Consider the following 14,511-nt stretch of genomic DNA (forward strand, 5'->3'; position numbering starts at 1 on the left):
GAAGAAAAACTTATAAAAACTCCATGGCTTGTTTATTTCATTGTTAGTTTATTAATATAGACTATACAGTATATCACATGGTGTTTATTCGTAAACTGAACCTGAGACGCTGTGTAGCCTATTGGTACAAATTAGTCGGTGCCCAGTCCTATATTATTTATATGAAAAATGAGGATTTGTTTCAGTTTTTGTTTTAACTGGAATGTGTTTCTTCTGTGGGTGGCTTTAATGCATAGAAATTAACCGTGTGGTCCATCCATCTCTGCCCTGTATTGTCTGGGTCACATCCTCATTATGTGCAGTTTCCTCACACGCCACATGATGGTAAGCGATAGTAAAAAAAACAAAACAAAAAAAAACGTATTCCAAGAGCATCATTCACCGATGAGGATAGTGTTTTTGCACTGTGATACCGGAAAGCAACGTTTTTGCCTTCAAAATAAAAGCGTATCTTTTTTTATTGGGTCCTGAAACTACCACTAGATAGAGAAACAAATGCCAATAACGTTTATAAACATTTATATTTGAAATTAAAGTGACGTATAAAGGGCAAAGTCAACATTCTTGACAAATCTAAGGATCAGTTTTGTACGTTCAAGGTCTTATTTTGAAAGTCCTGACCGGATGTCCACTTCTGAAATGCGTCCGTCTTGACACCGGTGCTGCCGTAGTGGACCACACTGAGCCCAATCTCTCACGGAGACGAGGAGTATCGCCCCGGCGGACCGTTGCGGCAGCCTTCTGGCTCTGATAAATATATTTTTTTAATTTGCTGGATTTATACCACACAGAGAAATTCCAGGATGCCTTCAAATCAAAACGTCCAAGGTAAATAAAGAAAACAATCAGCGGTTTTACAGTGTGTATTTTAATAATGTCTATCGCTAGCTAAAGCTTTGAATCTGTACAATAGAGCATCAGCAGCAGCAGCAGCAGGCCAACCGGCCACCGTCCAAGCTAAGCCTGTGTGGATAATAACAAGCTAGCTTTTAAATAACAATAAAATAAAATAAAATAATTTTCTCTTTCAGGAGGGAAAGCATTTGGACTGTTAAAGGAGCAGCAGAGGCAAAAACTGGAAGAAATAAACAAGGTACGTACGTTTACTTTATTTGTTTCCAACGTCTCTAACGTAACGGCACCTCAGGGAATTTGAATTTAATTAGCTCGCGCACACTTGACTTGGCATTGGCCTTGTTCTCGAACGTCACGTCACGTTGATGTTTCAAGGCAGTTGGATGAAACCACCTCGGCGCTGCTGCCGCTGTGAATAATGAATTGAATTCAACCAGTGCCCCGCACACTTCATTGTAGTTGACCATCGCTATGCTGCCGTTGATGCATTTTATCGATTTTCCCCTGCAGTCTCTCGTGGCACTCACTACTTGTTGAATGGCTGCATGCTGTCACACTCATCTCTGTCTCCCCTGCTGGTGTTTCCCTCTGACCTCATCAGATCGATTCATAAGTTCAATTAAAAACGCCATCTCTAAAATGTGTACAGTATATCTGCCTGGAAAACAGGTGTCTGGATGAGCGCTTTGTCTTAAAGGGATAGTTCAACATTTTGGCAAATTCGCCTATTGCTATAATCCCTTTAGTCATAGGAGTAGATTCATTGCGGTGAATTATCGGTGCATGTTGTTTTGAGATAAGTGGGGCAGAGACGTGAGCTGCTCAGCCAGCACAATGAAGGTGAATGGTATAGGTCCTCTTGTCCCTCAAAACTCATCAAATACTCAGTCCATCAACTCCAAAATGCTCTCGTGAACAAGTTGTGATCTGCACATTCACCACGCTATGAAATAATAATGTAACATTAGGAGACAAGAGTTGTTTTCGAGGCAAATGCGTAGCCGGAACTACATTACAGACACCGCTGCTGGGCGGAGTGATTTCAAAGTGCAAGTAGTTCTGAGTATTTGCTTCATGTGTCGTAATGTTACATAATTATACATGATTATTTTATAGCGTTTTGAGGGACAGTGGACCTGTAGCGTTCACCTCCATTATGTTCGCTGAGCAGCTCGCATCTCTGCCCCGCAGATCTCAAAACAACATGCACCGATAATTAAAGGCAATAAACCTACTCCTATGACTATATGGCAATAGACGAATTTGCCAAAATGTTGAACTATCCCTTTAACATTATGCCTTGTTTGGTCAGACAACTGTAGTAGTTCCCACAGATTAACTAGTTGTCTGTATAATCTCTGTTTCCCTCCTTTGGCTGCACGCCTGTCATCAGCTGCCGGCTGCTTGGGGCCACATGAAAACCAGGTCGCGGCAAGAGGGCAGCCGGGAGCGCCTGTGTCATCTCCGTGCAAACGCTCCCTGTTCTCTCGTGGAGATTTATCTGGTGTTTTCATATCCTGCATTGCTCATTAGAGAAATGAGAAGAGAGAAATTACCCCAGATTCCTAAGAGGCCAGATCTAAAAATAACAATTGTTCTGTGATTAAATCCAGGGATTTTTATACACTGTCATCCACTTGCTTATGTTAACATGGGTGTATTCGCATTAGTTGATCCTGCAGGAATGAAACCTCAGATCTTAGCGCTGTTACACTTCTGAGATGGATATACAATCTCATACAGTTAGTCATTGATTAGTCATTGTTAGTCATTGTTATTAGTCACAATTTTTGAAGCAAGGATGCTGGTTTCAGCTTCTGGTCACAGTTTGTACATTTTGTATAATAATGGATAGTTTTTTTGGGTTGTGAGTCATTAGTTGGACAAAACAAGACATGTGATTTGGCTTTAAGTGTTTGTGGTGGACATTTTTATGGACCTATCAATTAGCAGAGAAAGTGATTGGTTGATCATTAAAGAATGACGCTATTAGAGCCCCACACCATAGGGCTGATGTGAAATTCAAGTACACCACTGCTAGGGATGTGTTTTCAAAAAGTGTAAACAAAGAGGTTACAAGTTATTCCTGAACTGTAAATATGTCCTTATTTGTGAAAAAGCAACTAGAAGTTTGAGAATCTCTTACCAGAAATGTTCATTTGCAATGTGGGATGCAGATCTGACCTCAGCGACCTAAAAAATCCTTGCTATAGAGTTGCAATTGCAAGCTCCAGAGATTAGTAGGTTGGCAGAAAATGAATCAGCAACTATTTATAATCATGTTCAGTCACTTTGAGCTGAATAGTTTCTTTACTGTGAGGATTATTTTTCCTTCTTTTACGTTCTATATCACTGTAACTGACTCATATCTGGGTTCTGACGTTTTACAGGCAAAACAGTGGATTGAGATTAATCATAATCGAAGCCTGAAAATATGCACAAACTCTGACTTTCCAGCCAGAGGTGATACATTGCACTCTGTTCGACCTCGGTTTTGTGAAACATTTCTCCGTACGTGATGTCAGCCTGGATGCCTTGTAACACTGGCACTGCACTTGTTCAAATACACTTGCATATTGTCGTCGGAGATGCCGTGACAGCGAGAGGAGAGAACATTCCTGTGTGTGGAGGCTGCAGCAGCAGCACAGCTGAGTCAGGTGTCCCTGATAAACATCCACTTGTGCTGTTTATCCTTTCTCGCCCCTTAATTACAGCCTTGACAGACACATGGAGGTCACGTCAGAGAACAACCGCGCTCCCTGTCTCCTCTGCTCTCTCTTCTTTTCGTGAAGATTGAAGCTGACTCCCACATGGCAGATTGCGTCATTATAATTTCATTAGAATAGCTCCCTCCAGGCTCTTTTCCTTTACACCCTTGTGAGGTGCTCCACTTAACGAACACAGTGATAAGTAATGACAATCCAGGGGGAAGAACATCTTAAGATTGTGAATCATCACTTTGAAGTTTTAAGTTTTTTTTGATACATTTGACAGAGCACAATCAGCTTAAGGAACTTAATACTATAATTTGTGTGAGGGGCTTCACTCCTCTTTGATTTTGTTTCATATAACACTGATGGAGTTTCTTAGATGATGGGGCTCGGGAGTCGTTTAACGGGGGGTTTCGGTTTCTTTTAAAGCCTGTAGAACTTGTTTCACCTGTAGTCATCATCCTCATCCTCCTCTCTCTCTCCTCCTCTTCAGGAATACCTGGAAGACCAGAAATACAGGGATGAAGAAGACCTGGCCGAAAAATTGGAAGGTCTCAAAAGTAAGCACATCCACCCACCCCTCCCTTCCCCTCCCCTCCCCTCAGAGTGTGTTGGTATCTACTGTTGCGTGATTTGGCTTTCTGTGGGTGTGACTGCCTCTTCCAAGCTTTTGTTCTTACTCTCAGTGTTTGTTTATTTGTTAGTAGTCCGCACATACACACACACACACACACTCAGTAAGTCTTCAGTATCTTGTTTTTCTCTGTGGGAAAAGACTGACTGCTGTGAATTCTAAGAGGTTTGCAAGAGGCCAAGTCCTCAGTGGCCTTGGAGGAATGTGCTGGGGCGTTCCTCTGCTTGTTGTTACAAAATTCAGAACTTTGCTGGGTAAACTCTTTTCCTCCTGAGAGCAGGAGAAACACTGCTGCTGCTGCTAATTACAAGAATAAAATTGCATGATTTATCAAAGACCTCCTCCTCCCCCACCCACTCCCATTGCAAACATGTACTGTATGCTCTGTGTGCATGTACACAGCTTTGTTTCCCTTTTTCTGGCGATGGGAGTGTTTTTTTGGGGGGGGGTTTTACCTACGGTTTAACCAGCAGCATTACAACATAAGGCTGTTTATTCTAGCAGGGGGCATGAGTCTTGAAATGAGAAATATGCTCCACTGTCCTACTTAAATCTTTGCTCGCTGGAGGAAATGGAGCAGTAATATATAAACAGAAAGGCGACCCAACACCCAGGTCCTGGGAGGATTGCTGTCGCTATCTAAACACTGCGCTTTCAACCACCAATCAAACTGCAACTCACGACCCGAAAACTTTTAAACATGCCCCCATTTACTTTCTCCTGGAAGTTTTCGGAGAGTTCAGCTCATATATTGAAACTTTTCTCTGTTATGTTTATTAATAATTACAAAACTATTAATCGTCCAAGCATAACGATTTAAAAAGGGATATTTCACAGCATCACAGCCAAACCCAGTATGTTATTGTCAACTTACCCAACCAACCTTATACTTGAAATAAGAAGAACCTCCTGTAACAGAAGGAATTAATTCATTTTTTATGAGAGGAGCTTAAAAGCTAAATGTCCCACATTGGCTTGTAACGCTTTGTTCTTACAAACGCCACAGAAAAACACCAGGGCAGAGACCGAAACGGTGCCATCCCACACACCGGAGAGCTAAACTAATGTCAAAAAATCAAAAAACATTGCTGTTTATGTTTATGAATCGATTTTGAATTGGCGCCAGCAGCAGAATCCCGATCCTAATCATGTGATTTAATTTTTTCGCACCTCTAACATAAGCAGAGGTTTCAGGGGAAGCAGAAGTGATGCTGCGTCTCACAGCAGATGAATGAGGCCGTTGTTCAAATCATCGACAGTAACTGCATTGATTACGCAGCACGACATATCGGGATGTGTCTAATTCAGCTCAGTAGGTGATTTATTGACGGATCACATCGCACGTTCAGTTTGTGGTAATTAATTACCAGAGGGAGTCTCAATGTCAGGGACTTGATAACAGCTCAGGTTGTCACAAACAGGTGGTCCTTATGTTGGAGTTGGATGCTGGACAGTTACCACCATCAGCGCTGCTTAACGCCTCCGCCAACCAGTTTCCTGTGCGAAACCCTGACATCAATCAAAACCATTTCAGATTCATTCCTTTGTGTTGTTTGTGTCCAGATGTGCAGCTCCATCTGCCTGTGTCATATTGTCCGTTAGAAAGATTTGGGGATAACACAGAGTTGTTTAAAGTGTTTTATAGCTGAGTAATGACTACACAGCGTTTTTTGTTTTGTTTTTTTTGTTCTATCTGAGGACAGATGGGAAATGGGACGGAAATCAGCTTGTTTTTAGAGTGAACAGAAGCCTGCAGTGAAGCTTTTATCTGCCCTCAGGGTCAGAGTCTTTTTAAAGGATGGGCAAATTCCTAACTTATCTTTGGCCAAAGTGGCAGAGGAAGCAATCATCCACTATTTCCAACTATTTTATCGGGAAGTTTCTTTTTCTTTTTCTTTTTTTTAGTGGTAAAGTCCCCTCAGAAGTGGCTGTCGGACAAACTCACTATCAGACAACAGGACTCTGTCCACCAAAGAGGAGTTAAAAACAAAAAAACAAAAGAAATGGATCATAATGGAGAGGGAGAAATGGCTGGGGGGTTCATAAGTTGATGGTACTGTCAGTAGATGAAGGAATGTAGGTCAGGAGGAAACGCCTAAGACTTCAGTTTTGTTCAGTTGAGCCGTTTTCTGTGGCTGCAGATGATCAACAGGCTGCACTACGACAAGTGGCCCACTCAAGGACTGTTCTGTGTGTGTTTGTGTGTGTGTGTGTAGAGGCCCACTCCTCAGAGTTTACGAACAGGGTTAGCATTGTCCTGTCCCACTCCCCATGGGTTCACACAGTTAACACAGTTCCTTCTCTCCCTCTCTCTCTCTCTCTCTCTCTCTCTCTCTCTCTCTTTCACACACACACACAGAGCTTCTATTGTGGGACAGAAATAGCAAGTGTAATCTGACTAAAGTGGTCTTCTAGAGAAAAGAGAGCGAAGAAATTTAGGGAGACGCGGGAAAAAATGTCTGCTTTTGGACTTGTGTAAAAAAGCAGCAGCCACTTCAGCAGCGTGTTAATTATGAGCTTTTATGAGGGAAGTGCTTAATAATTACTGTTTAAATACAAATCTGCCTGTTATTTTAAAAACTCTCTTCGTCAGACAAGATGCTACAGGCAATAATTAGGACTCTCTTCCACTTGTGCAAATTGTGTCTAAAAGGAAAATATAACACAAACAACTCTAAAAATCATGAATTAAAATAGAAGAAAACTGAAGCTATGCTGGATGCTATTAAAGGAATATTTCCACATTGTGGTGCACAAGAAAAATACTAACACATTAAAGAATACAAGACAGGTGTAAAACGCCTAACTTGTATCCATATGATTTTCTTCAAAGTGTGTTTTAATAAGCATCAGAGGGGTTTTCCGTCTGTGGCCAGACGAGAAGGATCAGATTTAATCTGAGGGACTCTGAGGGTAAAACCGAGTATGTGAGCTTCACAATGTTCAGCCTGAGCCTCTTTGTTTTCCTTCCTGATTGCTGTGTTTGAACTTTAAGTTCTCTTTTAACTTCCTGACCCTCTCACTATTAATCTGTCTCGCTTGTCCGCCCCACTCAGCTGCCCTTTGCCTGCTTTCGACTAACAGGCAGACAAAACACACACACTCATACACACCTGTCATTATCATCTGCTTGTGTCTTTCCTCCTGCCAGCCCAGCTGTCAGCAGATTGTAAGACAGTGAGATCAGTGGATGGTGTGTGTGTGTTCACCATTTTGTAGAGGCCAGCCGGGGGCCTGCTGTTTGTGAAAGTGTTACACTAGGTGTGGTGTGTGTGTGTGATGACAATGAGAGTGAATTATCTCTGTTAGTAATCATCTCCTTTGTGTGTATGTGTGTGTTTTTTGCAGATAAATATTCTGAGTTTGACCTGAACGACCAAGGAGAGATCGGTGAGTAATGGCCCCGCACTAAAACACCAAAACACCAACTGCAGCCCAGATAACAACTGTCAGCTGACCCCATGTGCTGTGTTGACATGAGCGAACAGTAATTAATACTGGGCGTGTATTGTCTGAGCAGAGTGAGCACCGGGTTCAAACAGGCTCATGTGTCGTTGTTTGTGTCCTGGATGTAAAGTGAGACCGCACAGTTCACCGGTGTGAACGGCCGTTAATTTCTGAACAGATGTGAAGCGGACTGTGGTGATGCAGGAGTCAGACAGGAGATGTGGCCTCTGTCTAGATTAAGACAGACTAGCAGCATGGCTGGAGGGACGGTCCAGACTTTATTCTTTATTATGATCCGCTTTACTGTAGCTACAGCAGGGCTGCAGCTGTTCTTCCCTTTCAAAATGACACTGTACAAAATATGACACAATACAAACCAGCCAATAGAGGCTCCAATAAATGAAAAAAGGAGGAAAGGAAATAAATAGGAATAAAAAGAAAAACAAAACACAGTAGTTAAAACTAAACAGAAACACTGCAACAGAATAAAGTCCTAACAGCAGTCCAATCAGCTGTCCATTTCAAATTGTCCCATCTGGACTTTTCCAACTTGTTTTACACAACTTATTCACTTCATACAAAAGAGATCCATCTATTCAGCAGTCCTTTTATCCGACATCAGCACAACAGACAACCACGCAATTTCCGCAGACTGTTCAAGAAATCTCTATTTTGATAACCAATTGTTATTCATACTTTTTCAGCAGATGTTGTTTAGCTAATAGTTTGAATTTACTTACAACAGCTTAAACAGTTACAACAGCTTCTGAATGAATTGCATTCAATTACATGCTGATATCCACGATGCAGATCTGATACTTTATGCTCATATACCTTCAGATGATCATACCTTCAAAACTAATGACTTTCCCATCATCATGTTAGTGCTACTCAGAAAATGTTGGCATGCTTACACAGATGCTAACATCATGTGAACATGGTAAACATACCGATTAGCATTGACATTTTGAGCAGGATAGTGTGCTGATGTTAGCGTTTATCTCAAAGCATTAGTAATATTAATATACACAGCTTAACATCATATATGATATATAACGTTATCTACCACTTTATTGATTGATTTCTTGCTGGCTTTGTTATAAACAAATGCACATGGCCGAGAGGAGGGTTAGCAGCAATACAGCGGAAAAGCAACCAGACTTACATAGTTCCTCCTTAACTACTTTAAGAGGTTGAAAGTTCCTTCTTGAGTAAACTGAACTTCATGTGCAAAGTGCTTTGCTAAGTATTAAGGATATAGTAAACAAACATGTCAATGATATTAAAGTTTCCTTACAGAGGCTTCCTTAGTGAGAAATCCAGATTTATATTGTGATTGATAGATAAAAATCACCTTCTCCCACCTAACTACTGTATGTGATCTGTGCCTTTTCTCAGACATGATGGGTCTGAAGCGGATGATGGAGAAGCTGGGCGTGCCCAAGACCCACTTAGAGTTGAAAAAAATGATTGTGGAGGTGACGGGCGGCAGCAGCAGCAACACCATCGACTACAGAGACTTTGTCAAGATGATGCTGGGCAAACGTTCAGCTGTGCTCAAACTGTAAGTGACACACCCCCTCTTCTTTTTCTAACGTATACACAGACTTAGCTGCTCGTGTGTGAGTGTGTGTGAGTGTGAGTAAACCATCTGCTGCTGCATTGTGTGTGTACTCACGCGTCCTGAGAGAGGATATGAATCGTGTGCTGTGTCAGCCAATTGTTTCCTCTCGCAGCAGGGGGGTTTGGGGATGACCAGAGATGACGTCACAACCTACATGCTGCTGCATTAGCTGTTAATCGCCATGGCAACGAAACCCATCTATGTAGCCTATCCATAGTCAACCCATCCTTATCCTTAGCCAGGATCATGTGCTTAGGTAACTGATTATAGGCTGATTAACCACTGATTGTCACGTATGGCCGGCAAAAAACACCAAAACATCAGTTTCTGTCAATAAAACTCATCCTGCGCTCTTTTTCTGTCATGTTTATGGATGTATATGTGTGTATATTGGAGGTATTTCTTTCAGTGGCCCCTGGTGGTGCAGGATGACGTATCTAAGGCTGCTTTCAAAAGGCTCGGTGTAGCCGGTGTAAGCCTTTTAAAGCAGTCTTGCTGTGGGTCAGACCGCAGGAGCCAGGAGTGTATTGGCTGCTGCATGTCAGCTCTGCTGGATTAAGCTGGCTAGACCATTCAGTAGATAAAACCTCATAATCCCAAAAAACACCAAGCATAGAGAAAATTCATAACTCTTCCTCCTTTGCCCTCAACTATTTCTCGAAAGTGTATCGCATAATCCCTCTGCTGCTATTTATAAATCTCTCATAACCTCGCTGCCTCCATCGTCCACTCGGTTGCATTTTATTAAAACCGTTTCCATCCTCTGGAGAAAAGATGCTTTGAGTTATTTCCACCAGGAGGATGAAAGTCATATGATCATATTTTGTCAGTTTTAACACGCTAATATCTCCATAATGCTAATTTTATTAAGAATGGTGAATGGTGACTTTGCAAAATATTTATTCAGTTTCACTGTGCAGAAAAGCTGCAGATTAAGATTTAAATCAAAAACAGGGAGGTGTTTATTTGGCTGCTTGTTCTCATTTTGTAATGTTTTTTTAATATAAACCCATTGGTCACAGTGTTAAAACCGTCAAACTCACAAATACCCACCTACCTAATCACTGCCCCCTACTTTCTGATAAACGCCTCTGTTGTGTTGCTGCTGTTTTTGTCTCCAGAGAGCGGGGGGGAGGGAGAGGAGGGGCTGGTGGTAAAGGAGGGGAGGGGGGGTAAAAAACAGCTTTAGAATAGAGTTATTCAGAGAGTTTGGCAGCACAACAATTGATTTTAGTTGCAATTGCAGGAAAATGATTGAGGTCAGACTCAACAATTAAACTCTTTGAATCAAGTTACTATTAGTGCAGTGCACAAGTGCAAAAGGTCAGTCGTTCTATTCTATTCTATTCTATTCACTAAAGATTTTAATCTAGCACACGGCCCTTGAAGATCTAATATTGTATTTTAGAGGCTGGGTAACAAGAGGCAGCAGCTGTGGTTGACCTCGACTAGAAGGCTGCTGCTGCTGTTGTTGTTTTTGAGGCTTCACACCAAATAAAATAAAACTTTTTTTTTTTTTTTTGCCCCAAAACAGGATTATGTATGTGTGTATATTTGTCAGACTTTCACACAATAACAAGATTAAATCAGGCAATCACTTCATCTATTAAGCTCTTCTGTCTACCAGGAGTAGATTAACCTGATTTGGCAACATGCTTCAAATCCTAACTGGTTGTTTATCACTTTATTACAATAATTTAATCAACATATCTTTTTTTTTTAATTGGATCAATCATTGATGAATGGTACTTGATTGATTTGACCATCAGTGGTGGCCTGACCCACTTCATGGTTCAACTTGGAGTGCAGCAGGTTATCAGTAGTGTGAGGAGAGCGCTGTGCCAGAGAGATGTGCCAGAGTTTGAATCGCTGAGTGCCGGTTTTGTCGTCAGGATCATTACTCCTTATGGGCTTAGCGGGGCTTTGCAGAGTTTTCCAAAAAAGGAAATTAAAGACAGGCATTTGCTCTGAATAGCTCCTGTCAGATCCCTCACTCTACTGTGTGTGGACTGGACCACTATTCCCCTCAGACCCTTTGTGGTTTCCCCTCCATTCCTTTCCTTTTCACTTACTGCCCAGCGTGTTCATACCCAGACTGTAACTGTGTCTGTGTGTATCTGATTATCACTCCTCAATCACACACCCTGTGTTCACTGTTTATACTTCTCCTCTGTTTCACCACGGTCCAGCCCTGTCTTCTTAATTTATGTTTACATTCTGCCGCCGAACCAAATCTCCCTGTCTCCATCGCTGCCTTAGATCGCTCAGAAGGAGCTCCAACTGAAACTATCAGTGCGTTTATCTATTAGTCATCTTACAGACAATTAACTATGCTGATGGATTTAGAAACATCAAACGTGACTCAATCCCTGTGACACGCTGGCAAAGAGCTGCTGCTTTGCTTTGACTCATGTCATAATGAATTAATCATGTCAGTGTTTTTGTGCCGTTGTTGGTCACGCAAAAATAATTTGAAGACAAGAACTTTGTGTGGACGAAACTGAAATATTTTTTTATTCACTGACAGTTTTTAGAGACTTTTAATTGAGAAAATAATCATTATAAAAATTTAGTTGGAGATCTACTTTCAGTTAAATCACATTTTTACATACCACACCAAATGAAAATCTGTCATGTGTGACTTTTTCATCCTAAAAAGAAGAAGGTGACTCGCCACACTGTATGCTCCCAAAGTTGACAAAAATTTATTAGAGGACTACATAAAAACGAGACAACGTTTTAAGCATTGTGCTCTTCTTCAGGTCAAAAACTGACTTTTTCATCCTGTCAGTAGTTTCCAATTTCATTCAGTATGTCACTGGGTCACAATCACAAAAAAATCTATAGAATTCATTTAAAAACGACACATTCACTGGTTTATTCTGTGTTGTATGTTTCTAAATACTGACTTTGTTCTGTTGTTTCTTGGTTCGTCTCTCCACAGAGTCCTGCTCTTTGAAGACAAAGCCAACGGCGCTCCCTGCAAACCAGACGGACCCCCTCCAAAGCGGGACATTGCTAGCCTGCCTTAAGCGTAGATCTCAGCCTCCGGACCTGTAAGAGAGGAGCAGAGGGGCCGTCAGCGGTCGCCTGGAATTGAACCGTTTTCATAACATGTGGAGTGTCGTATTAGTGTGGGACCAGTGATTGAGGATGTTATTTTTGTGAATATACGGTTTGTGCAAGGTGTCTGTTATTTGGAAGACTGAGACCACAACTCACTAAATGATGTTTGACTGTGAATATTATTATTATTATTATTATTATTATTATTATTCATCCCTTTTTTCCTTCAATAAGATGTAGCATTGGTAGTTGTACATGTAATCTGCTTGATAAATTACATTTTTGTAGTAAGTGTTTCATGGTTATATTTTAAGGGAAGACTCAAAATTCTCCTGAGGTAGATTTTTTTTTTTTCCCCAACGCCCCTTGTTTCTTTTTTCATATTTGGGACACCATTTATTTTAATAATGTGAGAGTAGAATGCTTTTTGAATAAGCACAAGGAAAAGAAGCAGATCTTCCACCACATTTCTTTATTGCACTGTCCTCAGTGGTCTTGAATGGATTCCTGCCAGGCTAATCTTGGTCTGCGTCTCTCTTTAGATCAGGTGCCAGAGATTACAAACCCAGCCCATTTCCTCTGGGTCAAAGTCACCGGCCCTTGGCGCCGAAATACTGATCTGGAATCAGTAAATAGGTTAACATGGCAACCTCATGATCTGAAAAAAAAAAAGCAAAAACAAATAAAAAAAAACATTTTTGTAGATGATAGGTGTTAAATATTTACAGTGGTTTACAGAGAGAGGAATAGAAGATCATGTTGACCATGAGACTTTCAGTTTCAGTACGTGGCTCGAGGAGCAGCAGAACTTGACTCTTGACTCGCTTTTAGATCTGTAAGGTTAAGCACATGTTAGATTTGGAAGGAGTGTGATTTACACACAAGCACACAAGCAGAACAAATGTACATAATATACTACACACAGTACAATCATATTCTTTCCAAGTGCCTCAACATGCAGATACTGTAGAGCTTAAACACGCAGATTGAAAAACGGAGGGAGTGCACACAGGTGTTCAGTTCCAGCAGTCTTCTTTAGCTTACTAATTCCAGAAAACCATGAAATAATGCTCTTTGGTATTTGGTAAGGGCGTTTGTTGATGTTTGTTATATTGTTGTGGTTTTTATTATTGGCTTCCACACATTCTGAGTGAGTGAAGTGCACACGTGATGTTTTTTTTTGTGTGTGTGTAGTTTCTATGTTTTCCCTTTTCTTATTTTATTTTATTTTTTATTTCACTGCTTCGTTGAACCTGTTTATTGGGTGATTTTAACTCTTTAGGTTTTCCTATATTTGTCTTGCAGTTCACATATGTGTTATTAATTGCCCCCCCTGAATATTTGTTTTCCATCAGCCAGCCATCTGTCTCTGTTCAACTGGGTTCATTGTCCTGTGAATTCTGTAAATTTGTGCCTCAGCGTTTGTCTCCACTTTTTAAAAAAACGTTTTCCTGTAACTCACACTATTTACTGTGAATTTGCTACTTGTAGTAGTTTTTAACACACACAACATATTTTAAACCATTTTGCTTTCAGTCTGATAGATATATCACAATCTTTTTTTTTTTTTTAGTGTTGATAAGATGCACATTGCTTGCAGACACCAAAGGAATTAAAACTCTTACACTGGCCTGTTTAAGTTTTGATTGGTTCATTGCAGTAGTGGGGATTGGATGGGTCGGTGGGTGGGGGGTGAGGTCTCTGTTGAACTGATTTAATGATTCTGTGTTTGTCAGAAATAGCTAACTACAGGCAGACTGAGAGACAGAGATTAGATGCAGTGATGTTATTTGCTGCAGCCTCTGGTTGTTTACGCTGAAAGGTTAAATTGGTTATCTTTCCAGATAGGGAGGGGGTTTAAATAAAGGATCCATATGTTGGAAAAGACCTGATTGCAACACACTTGCCTTTCAGCGCTGATAAACGTGGGGGTCAAACCTTTGCAATGATCAGCTCTGCAGTCGGAACAAGTCTGACACTCAGTTCAGTTTCACATGATCATCTTCCACAAAATAAACAGTGTGTAAGAATCTTTGGCTGTATTGTATCTACTAGATGTGTGTGTTTTCATCCCATTTGTTTTTTTTCTTGTCATTGGATTTTCATGTCACATTATGTATGTGCAGCTATATTACATACTCTTCAGCAATAAACATTTTCTTGAGCAAAAGTAA

At 40.9% G+C, this 14,511-nt stretch overlaps 1 protein-coding gene across 1 annotated transcript; it reads left to right on the forward strand.

The window, feature by feature from the left end:
• Nucleotides 1-655: 655 nt before the first annotated feature.
• aif1l (allograft inflammatory factor 1-like) lies at nucleotides 656-13,976 on the forward strand. The gene is made up of 6 exons (XM_085793071.1): nucleotides 656-828; nucleotides 1,032-1,093; nucleotides 4,060-4,126; nucleotides 7,549-7,590; nucleotides 9,046-9,211; nucleotides 12,216-13,976. Exons 1-6 carry the CDS (start codon nucleotides 804-806, stop codon nucleotides 12,301-12,303), a joined length of 450 nt encoding a protein of 149 aa, XP_085649197.1. The 5' UTR covers nucleotides 656-803; the 3' UTR covers nucleotides 12,304-13,976.
• The last annotated feature ends 535 nt before the right edge of the window (nucleotides 13,977-14,511 follow it).

The sequence above is a fragment of the Trachurus japonicus genome, chromosome 12, assembly GCF_045865225.1.
Source record: "Trachurus japonicus isolate A0001 chromosome 12, Traja_1.0".
NCBI lineage: Eukaryota > Metazoa > Chordata > Actinopteri > Carangiformes > Carangidae > Trachurus > Trachurus japonicus.

Coding starts and splice junctions, on each gene's coding strand:
- aif1l (XM_085793071.1), top strand. CDS start 804: ATGCCTTCAAATCAAAACGTCCAAG. Junction 829..1,031: donor TTCAAATCAAAACGTCCAAG/GTAAATAAAGAA, acceptor TTTCTCTTTCAG/GAGGGAAAGCATTTGGACTG. Junction 9,212..12,215: donor CGTTCAGCTGTGCTCAAACT/GTAAGTGACACA, acceptor GTCTCTCCACAG/AGTCCTGCTCTTTGAAGACA.